Source organism: Salvelinus namaycush, chromosome 15 (assembly GCF_016432855.1).
Source record: "Salvelinus namaycush isolate Seneca chromosome 15, SaNama_1.0, whole genome shotgun sequence".
Taxonomy (NCBI): Eukaryota; Metazoa; Chordata; class Actinopteri; order Salmoniformes; family Salmonidae; genus Salvelinus; species Salvelinus namaycush.
In genome coordinates, this window is record NC_052321.1 from 27303880 (window position 1) to 27319887 (window position 16008).

The window sequence follows — 16008 nt, forward strand, 5'->3', positions numbered from 1 at the left end:
AGATTAAATTGTATTCTCACAGTGAGTCTCTTTGTTCTACAGTGGAAATGGAGCGCCGCATCGACTTTGAACTCCGTGAGGGCCTTGTGGAGAGCCGCTATTGGTCAGCGGTGACCTCTCATACAGCCTATTGGGTCTCACACGATATTGCGCTCTTCCTACTGACGTTCATATACAAGCAGGCCAACGTGCCGCCACCCACAGACAGTCCTGACCCAGAGTAAACACACAGAGCGACTCCACCATGTCCACACTCACACATAGCATCTTTATCACCCTTTGTTACTCCATTCTCTCTAACTAGTTTTATACTGACACACTTCTACTAACACACAGACCTCCTTTCGTACTGTTTAGGATGGATACACATTCACACGGGTGACACATTGGATTATGGCCCCCTAAGGGGGGCAGCCTGCCTGTCACTGTGATGACCAGTCCCAATGCATGCTCTGTGAAAGCATGGGAGCATAGTAGGATCCTCCATCTATCCTTCCAGTCGCCAACGAGTATGTCAGAGATTTCATTGCACGCTACCGAAGGGGTCTCCTCTTCCTCTTAAGATCACAGTCTCTGTCTGAAACCGCTGCCCTCTCGGATGTACCAATCTCCAACTCCCCCCATGTGTAGCAGGCATGGTTCAGCCATAGTTCAGCCCAACCCAAAGCTCTACTCTCCTCCACAGACTCTTCATGGAGCTGTGGGATGCACAAGCCAGCTTGGACCCCTCAGTAACCTCCCTTATCCACACTGGTCTGTATCTTCTTACCCTGAGTTACGTTTCCATCGACAAGAACCTGGGCTGGATACTGGGACCCTCAAATAATGGAAAGACTTATGAAGGAAATTAAGTTTGTGTTACTTTGTCTCAAAACGTATGTTACTGTCTGAGTGAACTCAATGCAACTTTCAAAGGGGTCTAAATGTTATTTCTATAATAGAATGTTAATATATTTCACTAAGAAAATAATACTACAGTTTGTTTTTCCTTTATTTGTTTTGGAAATGTAAAAAAAGTTGGAGACGAACTCGTCTCGCTGTACTGAGTTAGTGTTCCTACTTTTCATTACCATTTGATCATCGAGTGACTTTTACGAAGAAGTATCAATTGACAGTAGTGAGCATGAGCCTCACACAAAGCTCTGCAAAAAGCCATTTTCATTTTTTATACGACAAAGTTATTAGATGACGTACAGTTGAAGTCGGAAGTTTACATACACCTTAGCCAAATACATTTAAACTCAGTTTTTCACATTTCCTGACATTTAATCCTAGTAAAAATTCCCTGTCTTAGGTCAGTTAGGATCACCACTTTATTTTAAGAATGTGAAATGTCAGAATAATAGTAGAGAATGATTTATTTCAGCTTTTATTTCTTTCATCACATTCCCAGTGGGTCAGAAGTTTACATACACTCAATTAGTATTTGGTAGCATTGCCTTTAAATTGTTTAACTTGGGTCAAATGTTTAGGGTAGCCTTCCACAAGCGTCCCACGATAAGTTGGGTGAATTTTGGCCCATTCCTCCTGACAGAGCTGGTGTAACTGAGTCAGGTTTGTAGGCCTCCTTGCTCGCACACGCTTTTTCAGTTCTGCCCACAAATTTTCGATAGGATTGAGGTCAGGGCATTGTGATGGCCACTCCAATACCTTGACTTTGTTGTCCTTAAGCCATTTTGCCACAACTTTGAAAGTATGCTTGGGGTCATTGTCCATTTGGAAGACCCATTTGCGACCAAGCTTTAACTTCCTGACTGATGTCTTGAGATGTTGCTTCAATATATCCACATCATTTTCCTACCTCATGATGCCATCTATTTTGTGAAGTGCACCAGTCCCTCCTGCAGCAAAGCACCCCCACAACATGATGCTGCCACCCCTGTGCTTAACGGTTGGCATAGTGTTCTTCGGCTTGCAAGCCTCCCCCTTTTTCCTCCAAACGTAACGATGTTCCTTATGGCCAAACAGTTCTACTTTTTGTTTCATCAGACCAGAGGACATTTCTCCAAAAAGTATGATCTTTGTCCCCATGTGCAGTTGCAAACCGTAGTCTGGCTTTTTTTATGGCGGCTTCTTCCTTGCTGTGCGGCCTTTCAGGTTATGTCGATATAGGACTTGTTTTGCTGTGGATATAGATACTTTTGTACCTCTTTCCTCCAGCATCTTCACAAGGTCCTTTGCTGTTGTTCTGGGATTGAAATGCACTTTTCACACCAAAGTATGTTCATCTCTAGGAGACAGAACGCGTCTCCTTCCTGAGCGGTATGACAGCTGCGTGGTCCCATGGTGTTTATACTTGCATACTATTGTTTGTGCAGATGAACGTGGTGCCTTCAGGCATTTGGAAATTGCTCCCAAGGATGAACCAGACTTGTGGAGGTCTACAATTTTTGGAGGTCTTGGCTGATTTCTTTTGATTTTCCCATGATGCCAAGCAAAGAGGCACTGTGTTTGAAGGTAGGCCTTGAAATACATCCACAGATACACCTCCAATTGACTCAAATTATGTCAATTAGCCTATCAGAAGCTTCTAAAGCCATGACATCATTTTCTGGAATTTTCCAAGCTGTTTAAAGGCACAGTGAACTTAGTGTATGTAAACTTCTGGCCCACTGGAATTGTGATACAGTGAATTATAAGTGAAATAATCGGTCTGTAAACAATTGTTGGAAAAATGACTTGTCATGCGCAAAGTAGATGTCCTAACCGACTTACCAAAACTATAGTTTGTTAACAAGAAATTTGTGGAGTGGTTGAAAACAAGTTTTAATGACTCCAACCTAAGTGTATGTAAACTTCCGACTTCAACTGTGTAACAGCATTACCCTATGTCTTTTGGTTTTAGTAACTGAATGGTGCTGTGTGGCAAACTGTTTTCTTTGAGGTACATTTGAACGTCTCATCTTTGGCTCCAGGGAGTGAGTGGCACCCGACTTGACTTTCACTTGATGTTCATACAATGTCAGCAGGACATTCGAGTGACACAAACATCCGTCCATGTTAAAGTCAAGCTTGGTGAGTGTCATTTTGCCTGTAGCCAGCCTTGACTAGTAACTTACATTATTGTCATTAAATGTAATTTAGGATCTCTTTTAGTCACCGAGAAGCAATGTTAGGTCCATGTATGGAGCTCTGAAATGTACCCTCCATTTTATGTTACTGAGCAACTTTTCAATCTAACCAAAACACAGGCGAAGTCAGTTCTGTTCAGATGGATAGTCTGAAGTCAAATTTGCTCCTAATGTATGCAATTCAAGTGTCCAAGAGAGATCATGTCAATGCTTAATCCAGGCTGTATCACAACCGGCCGTGATTGGGAGTTCCATAGGGCTGCACACAATTGGCCCAGCGTCGTCCGGGTTTGGCCGGTGTAGGCTGTCATAGTTAAGAACAAATTCTTATTTACAGACTTGCCTAGTTAATTTTGTGGTTGGAAGGAGGAGCTGTCACTCACAGGTTTGAGCCAGTAGAAACTCTCCTAAGAAACCTTAAAGGTTATAAACAGGAGGTGACCTTCAGGCACTAAAATATTTACATTGATTCCCTGATCAATAAAATGGAAAGAGGATGTATATATTTTTTATCCAATTTATTTTTAATTATCATTTTCAAATGTATAGTAGTGTTAACATAGATCCCTTAAAGGTCCAATGCAGCCGTTTTCTCTATCAAATAATTTCGGGGTAAAAATTAAGTACTTTACTGTGAATTAAAAAGGTCATATAGAAAAAATAGCTTCTTAGTAAAGAGCAATTTCTCAACAAGAATTTGTCAAGGACTGTCTGAGTGGTCTTAGTTTTCAGTTTTCCCTCCCCACTATCTCTTATTGGCAGAGAAGTTTGGAACTCTCTTTTTTTATTGGACTATTAACTAATTTACCGCCTGGTGATGTCACCAGGTAAGCCAAAACTCCATCCAACCAAAACAGGCAGTCTTTTCAAACGGATCTTACACTAAAAGGGCATTATCATCGGTTTGAAAATGTTCTACCTCATAGTGTGGAAATGTATATAAAACACAGGAAAATTACGTGTTTGACTGCACTGGGCCTTTAAGGGAACAGGAAATCCAGCAGGTGGCCAAATATGACTAAGTTATTTTATGCGTGCTTTACTCTTAATGGCTTAGCCAGTATGAACAGAGCATGTTGAAATACAAGGGCGTTTTCCCTCTACGAAAGGGCTTCAGGTTAGTTATTCAGCTTTAGTCACCTTTTCCAAGAACAATATGCAAAACTAAACAAGCTCAGTAGATTTGTTTATGGCTCAAAGAGAAACATGATGCCTGAATCACTTTGCATCCCATCTGGTCATTTTAAATGTAAATGTGTCTCTCATCTGGGTTATTGCAGTGTTGCCAACAGATGTTTGAAATCCTAAAGCTGCATTCAAATGGTCTGGCACTGGCTGCTCATTATCTAAAAAAAAACACTGCATGTTTTTAAATAAACCATTTTTTGCAATTATAGAGATGCGGGATGATGAAATGGAACTAACCTCAAATTAACTTGTGTGTGCTGCTCACTGCACATTGTCATTGTAGCGTTCCCTGTATGTCCTATGCTTTGTTATCCGAATAACAGAGTCAAATTAATTGTCTAATAATATGTATGGCACAAACTCTTGCTAACTGTTCCAGAGCTAAGGGCTGTGGTCTAATAATCCACACAATGGATTTATTTTAGTTTTTTTTTTGAATGTGCTCATTTGGGATCATTGCAGAAGAGTGACGTGCATGTTAGTGGGGCCTATTTTGTGAATCAAATCAAGTGGACTCGGACCAGACTGCCTTGTAGAGGACCAGAGAACAATTCTTGATGTCATGGGCAGTAAGGGAAAATGACTTGGAGTTGTTCAGAATGAATGTTGATGGTGGATACACATTCTCAATGGCTATAAATTGCACAGGACCGCTTTAGATATGGCTCTTATTGCTTTTGTGTGTTTCTGTTAAATGTCTGACAGAGGTGAAAGACTATGCCTCTTTTCTGCCATCTATATCAAGTTGTGTCCACATTGGGCAGTCATGCAACTAATTCTCTCTTATGAAGGGTTTGAACACTCCCCAACATGTTGTTTTAAGTATACTGGTCAAGGACAGTTTAACTGATGTCTCTGCATGCTAAAGTGATACCTGCTGGGTATGGGGTTGGAGGGGGCTATCATAATTGTGGTTGGTTAAAGTTCCGATACATCAGGCCAGCTATCACAAGGTGAACCTCATTCAAATACAGGCAAGCACCAAATGTAAACTGTGTTCTGAAATATATTGGCTGAAGAAATTAGTTTAAATAGTTTGATGTGCACGTTCTGTTTTTTGTTCTGTTTTGATTATGGTCTTGGGACTCTCTTGTCAGGGAGGTTTCACAAACCTCAGGGATATGTCTGTTATATTGTCTGACCATTCATCTCAGCTCTGAGCATTTAGTGAAGCCACAGGGAAGTCAAAGTACAGTATCTAGCTGGTCTATCCCAGAGTCGCCCACAGTTTGAGAGCTTTGGTTCACCTTTGAACCCTAAGGGATCATCTGTCAAACCAGTTGTGTTCAGTAGGGCACACTGTAGAATACAGTATGTTTTGCGATGAAATATAGACCTCAGTGTTCTTATTAGATAAGTTCTGGTAGTACCGCCTTGTTTTCCTGTTACAAAACAATTTCCACCTAATGATATGCCCCAGAGCTCTAGCCTTTCAGATTATGTCCACAGAATGAGAAGTACCATCTTGGAATGTCTGCATTGTCTGAGTCGACTGTATGAACTAAACCTTTTTCAGTAAGACTGTTACTTTGACTTTCTGCTGGAAAAGTGACTGTCCCTAGAGCTGTGCAATAACCCATCATGCCTGTAATCAAACTGCAAACTGCCATCCAAAACATTTTATTTTATTAAAACATTTTTCTTATTTTATTCTGTACTCTCCCTTCTGCTGCTTTTTTAAAGTTGTTCTGTCATATCCCAATGATGATATCTGAGAGGAAGGATTTGTACTGACGTCTGGACGGTCTTGTCTGTCAATGAGAAGTGCTAAAATGTGTGGGAGGGAGGTCTGGGACGAGGCTGAGGGATGAAGATATTGTTCTGATGGAGCACTATACTGCTATTTGTTTTCTTTGAACCTTAGATCAAATTCTTTCCTCTGCACTGCATAGACTTTCCAACCACACAACAATAGCTGATTGATAGTTTATGAATAGAGCTTTGTGTGATTAAAGATATTGGGTAACACTTTTTATGTATCTAGATTGGTGCAGTAGTTGAATCCAAGTGCACTTAAACAATATCTGTAAAGCAGAGTTGGGATTAGTTAAAAGTTAAGTGAATGCAACAAACACTGGACTGCAATACCAATGGCAAAAAAACCTGGCAATACCCTTGGTTCTAGGTTTGGCCACAAGATGGCAAACCTCCCCATGAGTTACTCTAAATCAATGACCATCTTTGACCATCTGGTCATCAGAGACCTCTCCAAGTCCATTTCCTCTCCACTAACAATAAGGCAAGAATTAGCATTAGACAGTTACTGATCAGCCCTGCGGTGGTCTGTATATCTGAGCTATTACAAAGGATTTATAGAGTGATGTACTTGAGCGACCCTTCATTTAGTTTGTCCAGTACTAACTCCTAGTTAAATCACATGCAAATACTTTGACAGTGAATATTAAGACTGTCTGTACAACATGCTATAACGCTGTAATATACTTTCTAGCTGTATGCATATGTCCATATCTAGGACTGTTTGCCAGGATTGTATCATTTAAGTACAAAGTTACACATTTCCATTGGACACTGCCATATCCACTTGATTACAGACACTGTTGTGAACTTCATTAGAGGATACAGTACAAGTTCCACATCAGTAATTGACTGTCTGGTTTTGATTGAGATTATTTTAGTGACGGGTCGTTCCTGAATTGCTTTGGCATTTGGGCATGGCATTTTGGAAAAATGTTTAAAAAAAAAATCTATATTTGTATTTAAATGTATTTGTGTACGTCTTCCTGTCTAAATCAACTAATATGGCAGCTTAATGACTTGAAATAATGTTTACCATTATGATAGCATTGTGCCACCAGTAGGAGTAGTAACACTGATTATGGTAACACCAATGAGACATTTTAGGTATCTTTAAATCCCCAAAACTTGTCACTACTACATCACTACTGGGATAAGCCAATATGCTTACACGAAGTACTTTAAAAATGCATAAATATAAAGTTTTGCGGTATAAAGGTTGTGCGTTGTAGCCTAGTGGTTAGAGCTTTGGGCCAGTAACTGAAAGGTTGCTGGATCGAATCCCTGAGCTGACAAGGTAAAAATCTATTGTTCTGTCCCTGAACCAGGCAGTTGACCCACTGTTCCCCGGTAGGCTGTCATTGTAAATAATAATGTGTTCTTAACTGACTTGCCTAGTTAAATAAAAATGTAACGGTTGTATCTTTGATACACGTTTTGTGTATTTTCAACAGTTTTAACTATTAGTCATTTGAAAGGGTTTTTCATGTTTACAAAAGCAAGGGACGTAAATGCCACCACAATTCAAGACCGACACTAGACCAGTGTTGTGTGAAAGTCAGACACTGTACAGAGAAACCTGACACAGACAGTACAGTTAGTACTCTCTTATACTATCTCCTGCTCTGCAGCACCAGTCCCCACTCCTGGCTGCGCTGCATCTGATTCCAAATGTTTACCCGGCAATTAAACAGAGCCTATAAAAGGCAACGGGTTGGCTGCCAGACTCTGACTAGGGGTTCAGAGCAGCAGGAGAGGTTATAAATCGCTTTGATGCAGACCATAGTCTGAGGCCCAAATTCCTTTGCTGGAGCTAGTAAAAGCAGAACACTAGAGGAGAGACAGAAACCCAGATGATTCATGCCTTGCCCCTGACCACTTGGAGCAGGAGTGCATGCTGCTGTGCAGAAGAGCAGATGCAATGGGGGAAAAAAGGATACCAGCTCAATCTTTGCAAAACTCGCCATTTGTGTGTCTATGGCTTTGAATGCACATCAACAAGTAGTTTGGCTAAATATGTCATTCTCTAGAGTGGTGGAGTCAGTGTGTGGATAGAAAAAAACTGAAATTCCACACATTAATATGTGATTTATTTTGTTAATAATGACTAATAGCTAGGTATCCATACAGACTCAACAGGGTTTTATTTCAATAGGGGGTTGATTCTTCTGCCCTTCAATCGTCCATTACTCGTGCCTGTTAATCTTCTCATTATTTAGGCTAAAGACTCACACTGTAGGCCCACAGTGTACAATACACTCATGTTGGTCTTGGAATGATGTATCAGAAATGAAAATACAGAGGTGAGAGTTTCTCTTTATATTTGATTTAGCTATGCTTCAAGAAAAATAATGAACAGAAAATGTCAGTCTGATAAGAGAGGGTAGAACATCATTTCAGGAAAACAAATACAATGCCTGTTATTATGATAAACAGTTTACATGTGTTTTTAAAACCTCAGAAATGTAAATTCCCCATATTTGGGGACCCTATTAGATTATTTTTTTCATTCAATTCATTCTGGTTTGAGAACGGTAGCCCCCCCCCCATCTTCAAAAGCAGGGTGTCTGCGGAAAGCTGAGTATCTTGGCTATTGATCGGTGCCTTCAACTCTTTGTTGTGACTTACTACCACATATGGGCAAACACATTTATAAGGGCAGGCTGAGCCGATTACCTCATTTCAAGATGATTGCTACCTACATTTCGGTTTTCGTTGTGAAGCATAAACGAAATAAACACTGAATACGTTGATACTCACCGAAAGCCGGGACTCCACAGATCATGAGGATATTTTATTTGTCTGCCTGTGACCTACCGTTATTGATCACCAGCCCCCAGAGTAAAAATGTTTAGTTTATGCTACGTTTTCCACAAACAGTTTACAAGGTACAGTAAACTTCGATTTAGTCTGTGTTTCAGCTATAGCTACAGGGGAGGTATCAAATTAATCCTGAGGCTGTTAGGAACAGATCTAGCCTATTACCAATGTTATTGGTGTATGACTTAGTGGCAACATCGAATGTCCACCGAGTGACTATATATCTTTGCGCATCAAAAATATGACGTTGCCCTGTTATGCGCTGTAGGCATCCATTCCACGGGAGTGGCTACTTTGGCACCTTGACAGTATTGTAGTCAATGAGATATGCTTTCCAGGGCTATGCAGTTGACCTGGGTGGGACGAAGCAAGGTCTAGAACCTTTTAACATCCAGTGTGCAAAAAAAGTGCAATTACCACATTCTGACACTTTGGAGAGATTGAAAGGACACTTGAAAGGACACTTGAATGTACCCTGGATAACCGATAACACCTGTGAGGTTGATATGGTAGAAATTGTGTTTTTATACTGAACAAATTAGATAACATTATCTAATTTACAGACATATGCCCTTTTGGAGAGGTTTAGGGACATTTGGAAATGTCCCGTGACCACACTTGATACCACTTACTAAAACAGCTGCCCATTTCTAGTTGTAGGTCTATCATTCTAATTATTTTCTGATATTGTTCACGGTGTGGAAGCCATCTGATGTTTCCAGCTCTAGTCATCAATAATTCACTTATAGCTTGTCAATAAAAGATGACTTTCAAAATAAAATAAAAAAATGTTATTTTGTGTGTGCTTGATCTTGTGTATTCTGAGCTATGTAACTCCTATCTTCTGATCCTTTCCTCATAGTCTCCCAGATGTCTTCTTTCAAAATGTTTGCATGTCAGAATCATGTAATTACACACGAATAGCAGTTACTTTTGGGTATGCCTATTTAGGCAGAAATCTACATTTTGCCATTACACCTTATTAATTAAAATGAATGAGCAGTAGCTAGGCCTATCCAAATCTTATTTCAGACTGGACACTGGACACTTTGTAACATATTTACAGTGAGAGTGACATAGTGCAACATTGTATTTTAGACCAGTGGGCTCCGTCTCTGGATTTGATAGTTGGATGGGACTTTAGAACGTGTTTTCTAAATGAGTAATTGTGTGCAATTCTGTAGGCCCCATAGCGGTCACCGGATGTACCACCGCAAGCTCCGTACTATTTCCATAAAAGGCATGAAGCAGCGGATATGCCCTTGTTATTCCCTACCAAACTGTTGACATTTCCTCAAATGGGTCAGTTATGAATGAAAGCATGGAATATAACGACAGACAATATCAGTTTTAATTTTTCCAATGTATTCCTAAATAAGAGTGCGTATTTGGGGACATAATTGAAACCAAGTCTAGTGGCAAGAAAATACCAGCGAGAAAAGGACCGATCGTAATAAAAATGATAAATTACATTGTGCGTAATTTCCCGCGTCACATTGCAACATTCCCCTTCCAATGACCGATAAAGAAAATATAGTAGGAGCAGGGGGAATGACCGGTCGGGTAGTACTATCCGGATTCCTTGGGACGTCCCTAACCTTAACTCAAACCCTTACCATTTTATATTTATACTTCAGTGGCATAGGGACGTTCCAAGGATCCCAGATAGCACTGATCGTGCTGGGAGAGAGGCCCTGCTGCACTATTTGAAAGGAGAAGACGGATTGGAGCTGGAGCAATGAGTGACGTTATCTGGTGGAAAGAGGGAGGGCGAAAAAAACACGGCTGGACTCCATTAGCTGAAGCCTGAGGAGACCCTTTGGGATACTTCACTTGGACGAGTTCTTTGGGATTTTCTCTTTGAACAGACCTAGATACATGATTTAGAAGAAAAAAACGTGTTGACTATCGAAACCTCGGAAGTTTTAGTGGCTTTTTGGATTTGGCTTGGTGTATTTGAGAAGGTGAGTGGACACAAACTGATTTAAATGTTCGTCCTTCCAGCTCGCAATAAATGTAGCCTAGTCAGTATTTTGCGCACTCTGCTGCTAGGAATTGAGTTGTGTACGCCTACTGCGCATTTAAAGACTGGTTATATCTGGTAAACAAATTAGGATTCAGGTGTTTAACTTCCTTTTACTTCATGAAACTTAATTTAGCTCATTTATGGGCATGTTTTACTGGTTGACCAGATTTAGTGTGCTCAGGAGTTCTTGCATGGGGCTGCTTACGTAATCAACTTCATATTTTGAATGGCTCTCTACCGTTAGAAAAATCAGGTGAACACACAAATGGGAAGTCTTATTGTTCATCTTGCCATAACTAGGCCTGTAGTCTACCCTTTGTTCTCATTTGGTTATTGAATAATTGACTGCGTGTTCTGTTCAATCCAAACAAGTATAGTGATATCACAAGCATTCTTCAAATGGCCTGTAAGATAACTTATACATTTGACTTAGATTCAAGGAAACAGACACTGTTGAAGTTAATGGAAGCGCAACATTTTCCCAAATCAAAACACTAACACTGATCGGCTATGGTGGTGAGGGTCCTGTGCGTCCTCAAGTCACTTTCAGCCTGCATATGACAGACTAAATGAATGTAGCCTATGGCAAATGGTGCGTGCCATAGGGTAACAGGTTTGAATTTTTCCTACCAGTTGAATGGAACAATGTTTATTATTGGGCAATTTTTCATAATTGTTGTGATTTGTGGCAGGATGGCGCTGGACGGTATACGGATGCCCGATGGCTGCTATGCGGACGGGACGTGGGAACTGAAGATGCACGTGACAGACCTCCACAGGGATGTGTCTTTGAGGGTCACTGGTGAGATCCACGTTGGTGGGGTCATGCTCAAACTCGCGGAGAAACTCGGTGAGATATGTTTAATGGTGTCACACTCCTTTTTAGTAAAGATCTGCTGAAAGAAATGTGCCTACATGTTCTGTTTTTATGTCCCATATCATTCATGTTTTGGACCTTTTGATTTATGTCAATGTTTTTATTTCCCCACGTTGATTTATGCTTCTATTCAGGACATTTCCGTCTACATTTGTTTTCCTTCTCTGGTTGACCAAGGGGGAGAAGGCCATAGTTGGTCATGAGGCAATGTTCTTTAGCCCCTATCCCCTTTACCTCCCATCTGCAGATGGGTTCTCTGTGGCAGTTACCTTGTCATATTTGTGGAAGAGTAAATTCCTTTATTTGCAACATTGTTACTCAACTGACCACTGGAATGCCAGTTCATGTAAACACATTAACAGATAATAGCAACTTGTAACCAGTGAGCGACATGTATAAAAGATACAGGCTACTGTATTGGCTTAAGTGGGAATTCAGAATCTATTTAGCCAGTAATGTTTTATATGGACACACTATAACTTCTCAAATATTGTAGCACATGAGAAGCAGCATCAAGTCAACCACTGCCAATGGAATTATGCTGCCATGTCACAAGTTCCTGAGTGAGAGAGACTGAATGGAGAGTGGGCATAAAAGCTCTCTATGAGGCTGTGGAACACTGACTTGTTTCATGGTGGAAAATGGGCATGGTGGCAGTGCAGTTCAGGTCTTGACAGCATGTCGAATGCGCCCGAATACCCAACTTTCCTCCATTGCACAACGTTTATTCCCTGGCCTGCCCGTTTCCCTGTTTTAGTCCTCCTGTTAAAGCTCAGGATAATTGGGGCCTTTGTTCCCTGTGGTCGTCTGTGCTGCATTTAAACCAGGCTCATAAGCTTCATTGCTGCTGTACCATGTGGGAAGACATGAATGTGTGTGGTTGTATGAAGCTGTGCATGCAATCCTCACTCTTCTGAAGGCCTGGATTCTTTGTTACAGGACAAGGGTGTGTGTGTTTTGAAGGGGGTTGTCCAGCTTGTTGAAATATTGAACTCATTCACTGCTCTTATTATTAGTCAACAGGTTGTGTGTTCATGGGACTTTTCTCAGTCTGCAGGAATCATATTATGCATGGTCCTGACTACCTCTGGCTACCTGTTGGTCTTGTGAGTTATCTCCAGTAGATTCCAGTGGTTTGATGGCCATGGATTAGAATAGCTTGGTTCGGCTGACCATGACTGGTGGTTGTTCTGGTCACACTGAACCAAAACAACACTATGTGAGTGGAGTAGGCCTAGTGTGTGTGTGTTTGCATGTGAGGAGACTCCCACAAAACTCCCCATTTGGCAACATCACCAGCTAAAGTATCTCTTGATTACAGTAAAAGCACTGCCGCTGAGCTAACTAGTTACTAGTCACTCCAGTCATATTGACTTCTTAAACCCTTGTTTGTGTATTGTTTGTTTTGATTACACTCACGTGAGGGTTGAGCAGTTTAAGTAGCTGCCAAGGCTGTCCTAAAACACTCCCCACAGTTTACTGGTTGGTTGGTTGTTTTCACATTAAAATGGGCTTAGGTTGTTTTCTATTTTAATCATTAACCCAGCCCCTCTGTAGACTTCACACACGACTAGTCACTCCAGTCACCATTACTCACTACCTTTTTCAGGTACAGTACATTGGCCTGTTGCTCAAATACTGTACCTATGACCAACAGAGAACCGTTAGTCAGTTGCATCAATGTGATGATCAAGTATGATCAGAGTTTTGGGTGGAAATCAACAGGTTGGCTTTGAACTTGAGTGGGAGCTTGGGAGCCTCACATGATGAAACTGTTATGGGCATCCCCCTCCCCTCTCATGTGACACGGGTGTAGGCGCCACCTCTTTGTGTGCTTTTCCCCAACTGTAAGTGACCTGCTTTCATGCCTCCCAGTCCACCCACCTTTCTCACTCGTGACATTGTTGAATAGTTCAGAACAGACCCCTCTGAACTGTTCTCAAGTGCCCTAGTCACATGTACACATATGGATTCGCTGATTGGTTGGATGCGGTGCGAGTCATATGTTTGTCTTGTAGTATGCAGGCTGTTTGGTAGGGCACTTTTTGAAGGTAGTGAGCACACACACACATGCTGGGGGACACTTAGGTGCCACACACTTCTGGCATGCATGTCCTCTGTCACAGACACAAAGGATGTGTTTCTGTTTGTGGGACAATCCTTGGCATGCCTTACGCTGCATTGTGTCACACACATACTAAATTAAGATCCCAGGACCTCTCATGATGGTTTCACAGCTATTGTTCACAGCCATTGTTCAAAGCTCACGTTCAAAGCACAGCACTTATTATTTTTTACCAGCACAGTTGTCTTATTTATTGTGTTTGTTTTGATGTATAGTGGGTCGTGGCATGTCTGCATCATGCATGTCCGTGTGTGTGTGCTGTACATGTCCATATGTGAGTGCTGTCCATGGGTGTGTTCTGTGTCTTTATCCCTCAGCCCTCCCTCTCCTTCTATAAGCAGTGGCCTTCCTCCTATCTCTGAGTCTCAGATGGGGGACAGGAGCTCCAGGATGATGGATTAAACTGAAATGCAAGGAAGGCACTTTGCTATTGATTACAGCCTTCATTCTCCTTTAGTCTGCAGAGAGGAGAGCTGTATTTAAGGCTGCATAATTGATCACCCCCCTCTGATCGCACCCTCACTCACTACTTCACTTGTTTGTGTCTGCTGGCTTTGGACATTGAAAAATAACAGGGTAATAGAGTGCTTCCTTTGAAAGCTTTCTGTTGGAATCGAAGAAGGGGAAACAAACATCCGACATAACAACATTAGCAGTCAGCTTTATTTGATGAAGATAGAACAATTGTCATACTGTATTATATCAACCATTGTAGAAAGTCTAGCTTATCTGTAGAACTTCTGAGATTTTGGTTCACTATCAACTCCGGGTTAATGAGTTACACTAATTGTTCAATTTGGCATAACTTGATTTTACACTCAACCATGCGCTTTTGCTGCTGCATCACAGTTGCCATTCTCTTCATCTACTTACTCAGTTTCACACCGTAAACCATCGTTTGCCACGTCGTGAGCACATTTCAACGCCAGACATCGCCTCCATATAGAGGTCTGTGCGGGATGGATTTCTTTATCCCGCAGCTTTTCATACCGCACCCGCCCGCTCCCGCTGGCTTTCTGTCCGACTCCCATCCGCTCCCGCTGGCTTTCTGTCCGACTCCCATCCGCTCCCGCTGGCTTTCTGTCCGACTCCCATCCGCTCCCGCTGGCTTTCTGTCCGACTCCCATCCGCTCCCGCTGGCTTTCTGTCCGACTCCCATCCGCTCCCGCTGGCTTTCTGTCCGACTCCCACAAGCTCCCGCTGGCTTTCTGTCCGACTCCCACAAGCTCCCGCTGGCTTTCTGTCCGACTCCCACCAGCTCCCGCTGGCTTTCTGTCCGACTCCCACCAGCTCCCGCTGGCTTTCTGTCCGACTCCCACCAGCTCCCGCTGGCTTTCTGTCCGACTCCCACCAGCTCCCGCTGGCTTTCTGTCCGACTCCCACCTGCTCCCGCAAGAACTCGTCTAGAACCCAACCGCAGTCCCGCAATGTTATTTTTGGCATATGTGACGCAGCTCGCTTGCCAGCCATGGTCACAGACTCCTTGCTCAGTCCAAACGCTACCCCACGCCCACAGACATTCATGTCTATAAAGTTAATTTCTGGAATTTCTTTCCTTAATGCGTTTGAGCCAATCAGTTGTGTTGTGACAAGGTAGGAGTGGAATACAGAAGATAGACCCACTCGGTAAAAGACCAATTCCATATTATGGCAAGAACAACTCAAATAAGCAAAGAGAAACGACTTTAAGACATGAAGGTCAGTCAATGCGGAAAATTTCAAGAACTTTGAAAGTTTCTTCAAGTGCAGTCGCAAAAACCATCAAGCACTATGATGAAACTGGCTCTCATGAGGACCGCCACAGGAAAGGAAGACCCAGAGATGTCTGCTGAGGAGGATAAGTTCATTAGTTACCAGCCTCAGAAATTGCAGCCCAATAAATGCTTCACAGAGTTCAAGTAACAGACACATCTCAACATCAACTGTTCAGAGGAGACTGCGTGAATCAGGCCTTCATGGTTGAATTGCTGAACAGGAGCCACCACTAAAGGACACCAATAATAAGATGAGACTTGCTTGGGCCAAGAAACACGTGCAAAAAACATCAGACCAGTGGAAATCTGTCCTTTCATCCAATGAGACCAAATTTGAGAATTTTGGTTCCAATCGCCGTGTCTTTGTGAGACGCAGAGTAGGTGAACAGATG

At 42.0% G+C, this 16008-nt stretch overlaps 2 protein-coding genes across 4 annotated transcripts in view; both read left to right on the forward strand.

Annotated features, from left to right (window-relative positions):
* ddhd1a (DDHD domain containing 1a) overlaps positions 1-1046 on the forward strand; it is a 40982-nt gene extending 39936 nt beyond the window's left edge. For both annotated transcript variants that reach the window (XM_039009678.1, XM_039009679.1), the window contains one exon: positions 43-1046. In XM_039009678.1, coding sequence (XP_038865606.1) covers positions 43-224 — 182 coding nt within the window. In that variant the 3' untranslated portion in view covers positions 225-1046. The remainder of the gene's footprint in view (positions 1-42) is intronic.
* A 9437-nt stretch (positions 1047-10483) lies between these two features.
* Positions 10484-16008, forward strand: part of LOC120060393 (fermitin family homolog 2-like) — a 109711-nt gene continuing 104186 nt past the window's right edge. Inside the window, exons 1-2 of one of the 2 annotated variants that reach the window (XM_039009680.1) lie at positions 10484-10798; positions 11553-11710. In XM_039009680.1, coding sequence (XP_038865608.1) covers positions 11554-11710 — 157 coding nt within the window. In that variant the 5' untranslated portion in view covers positions 10484-10798; position 11553. The remainder of the gene's footprint in view (positions 10799-11552; positions 11711-16008) is intronic. The other variant, XM_039009681.1, reaches the window with a different exon arrangement.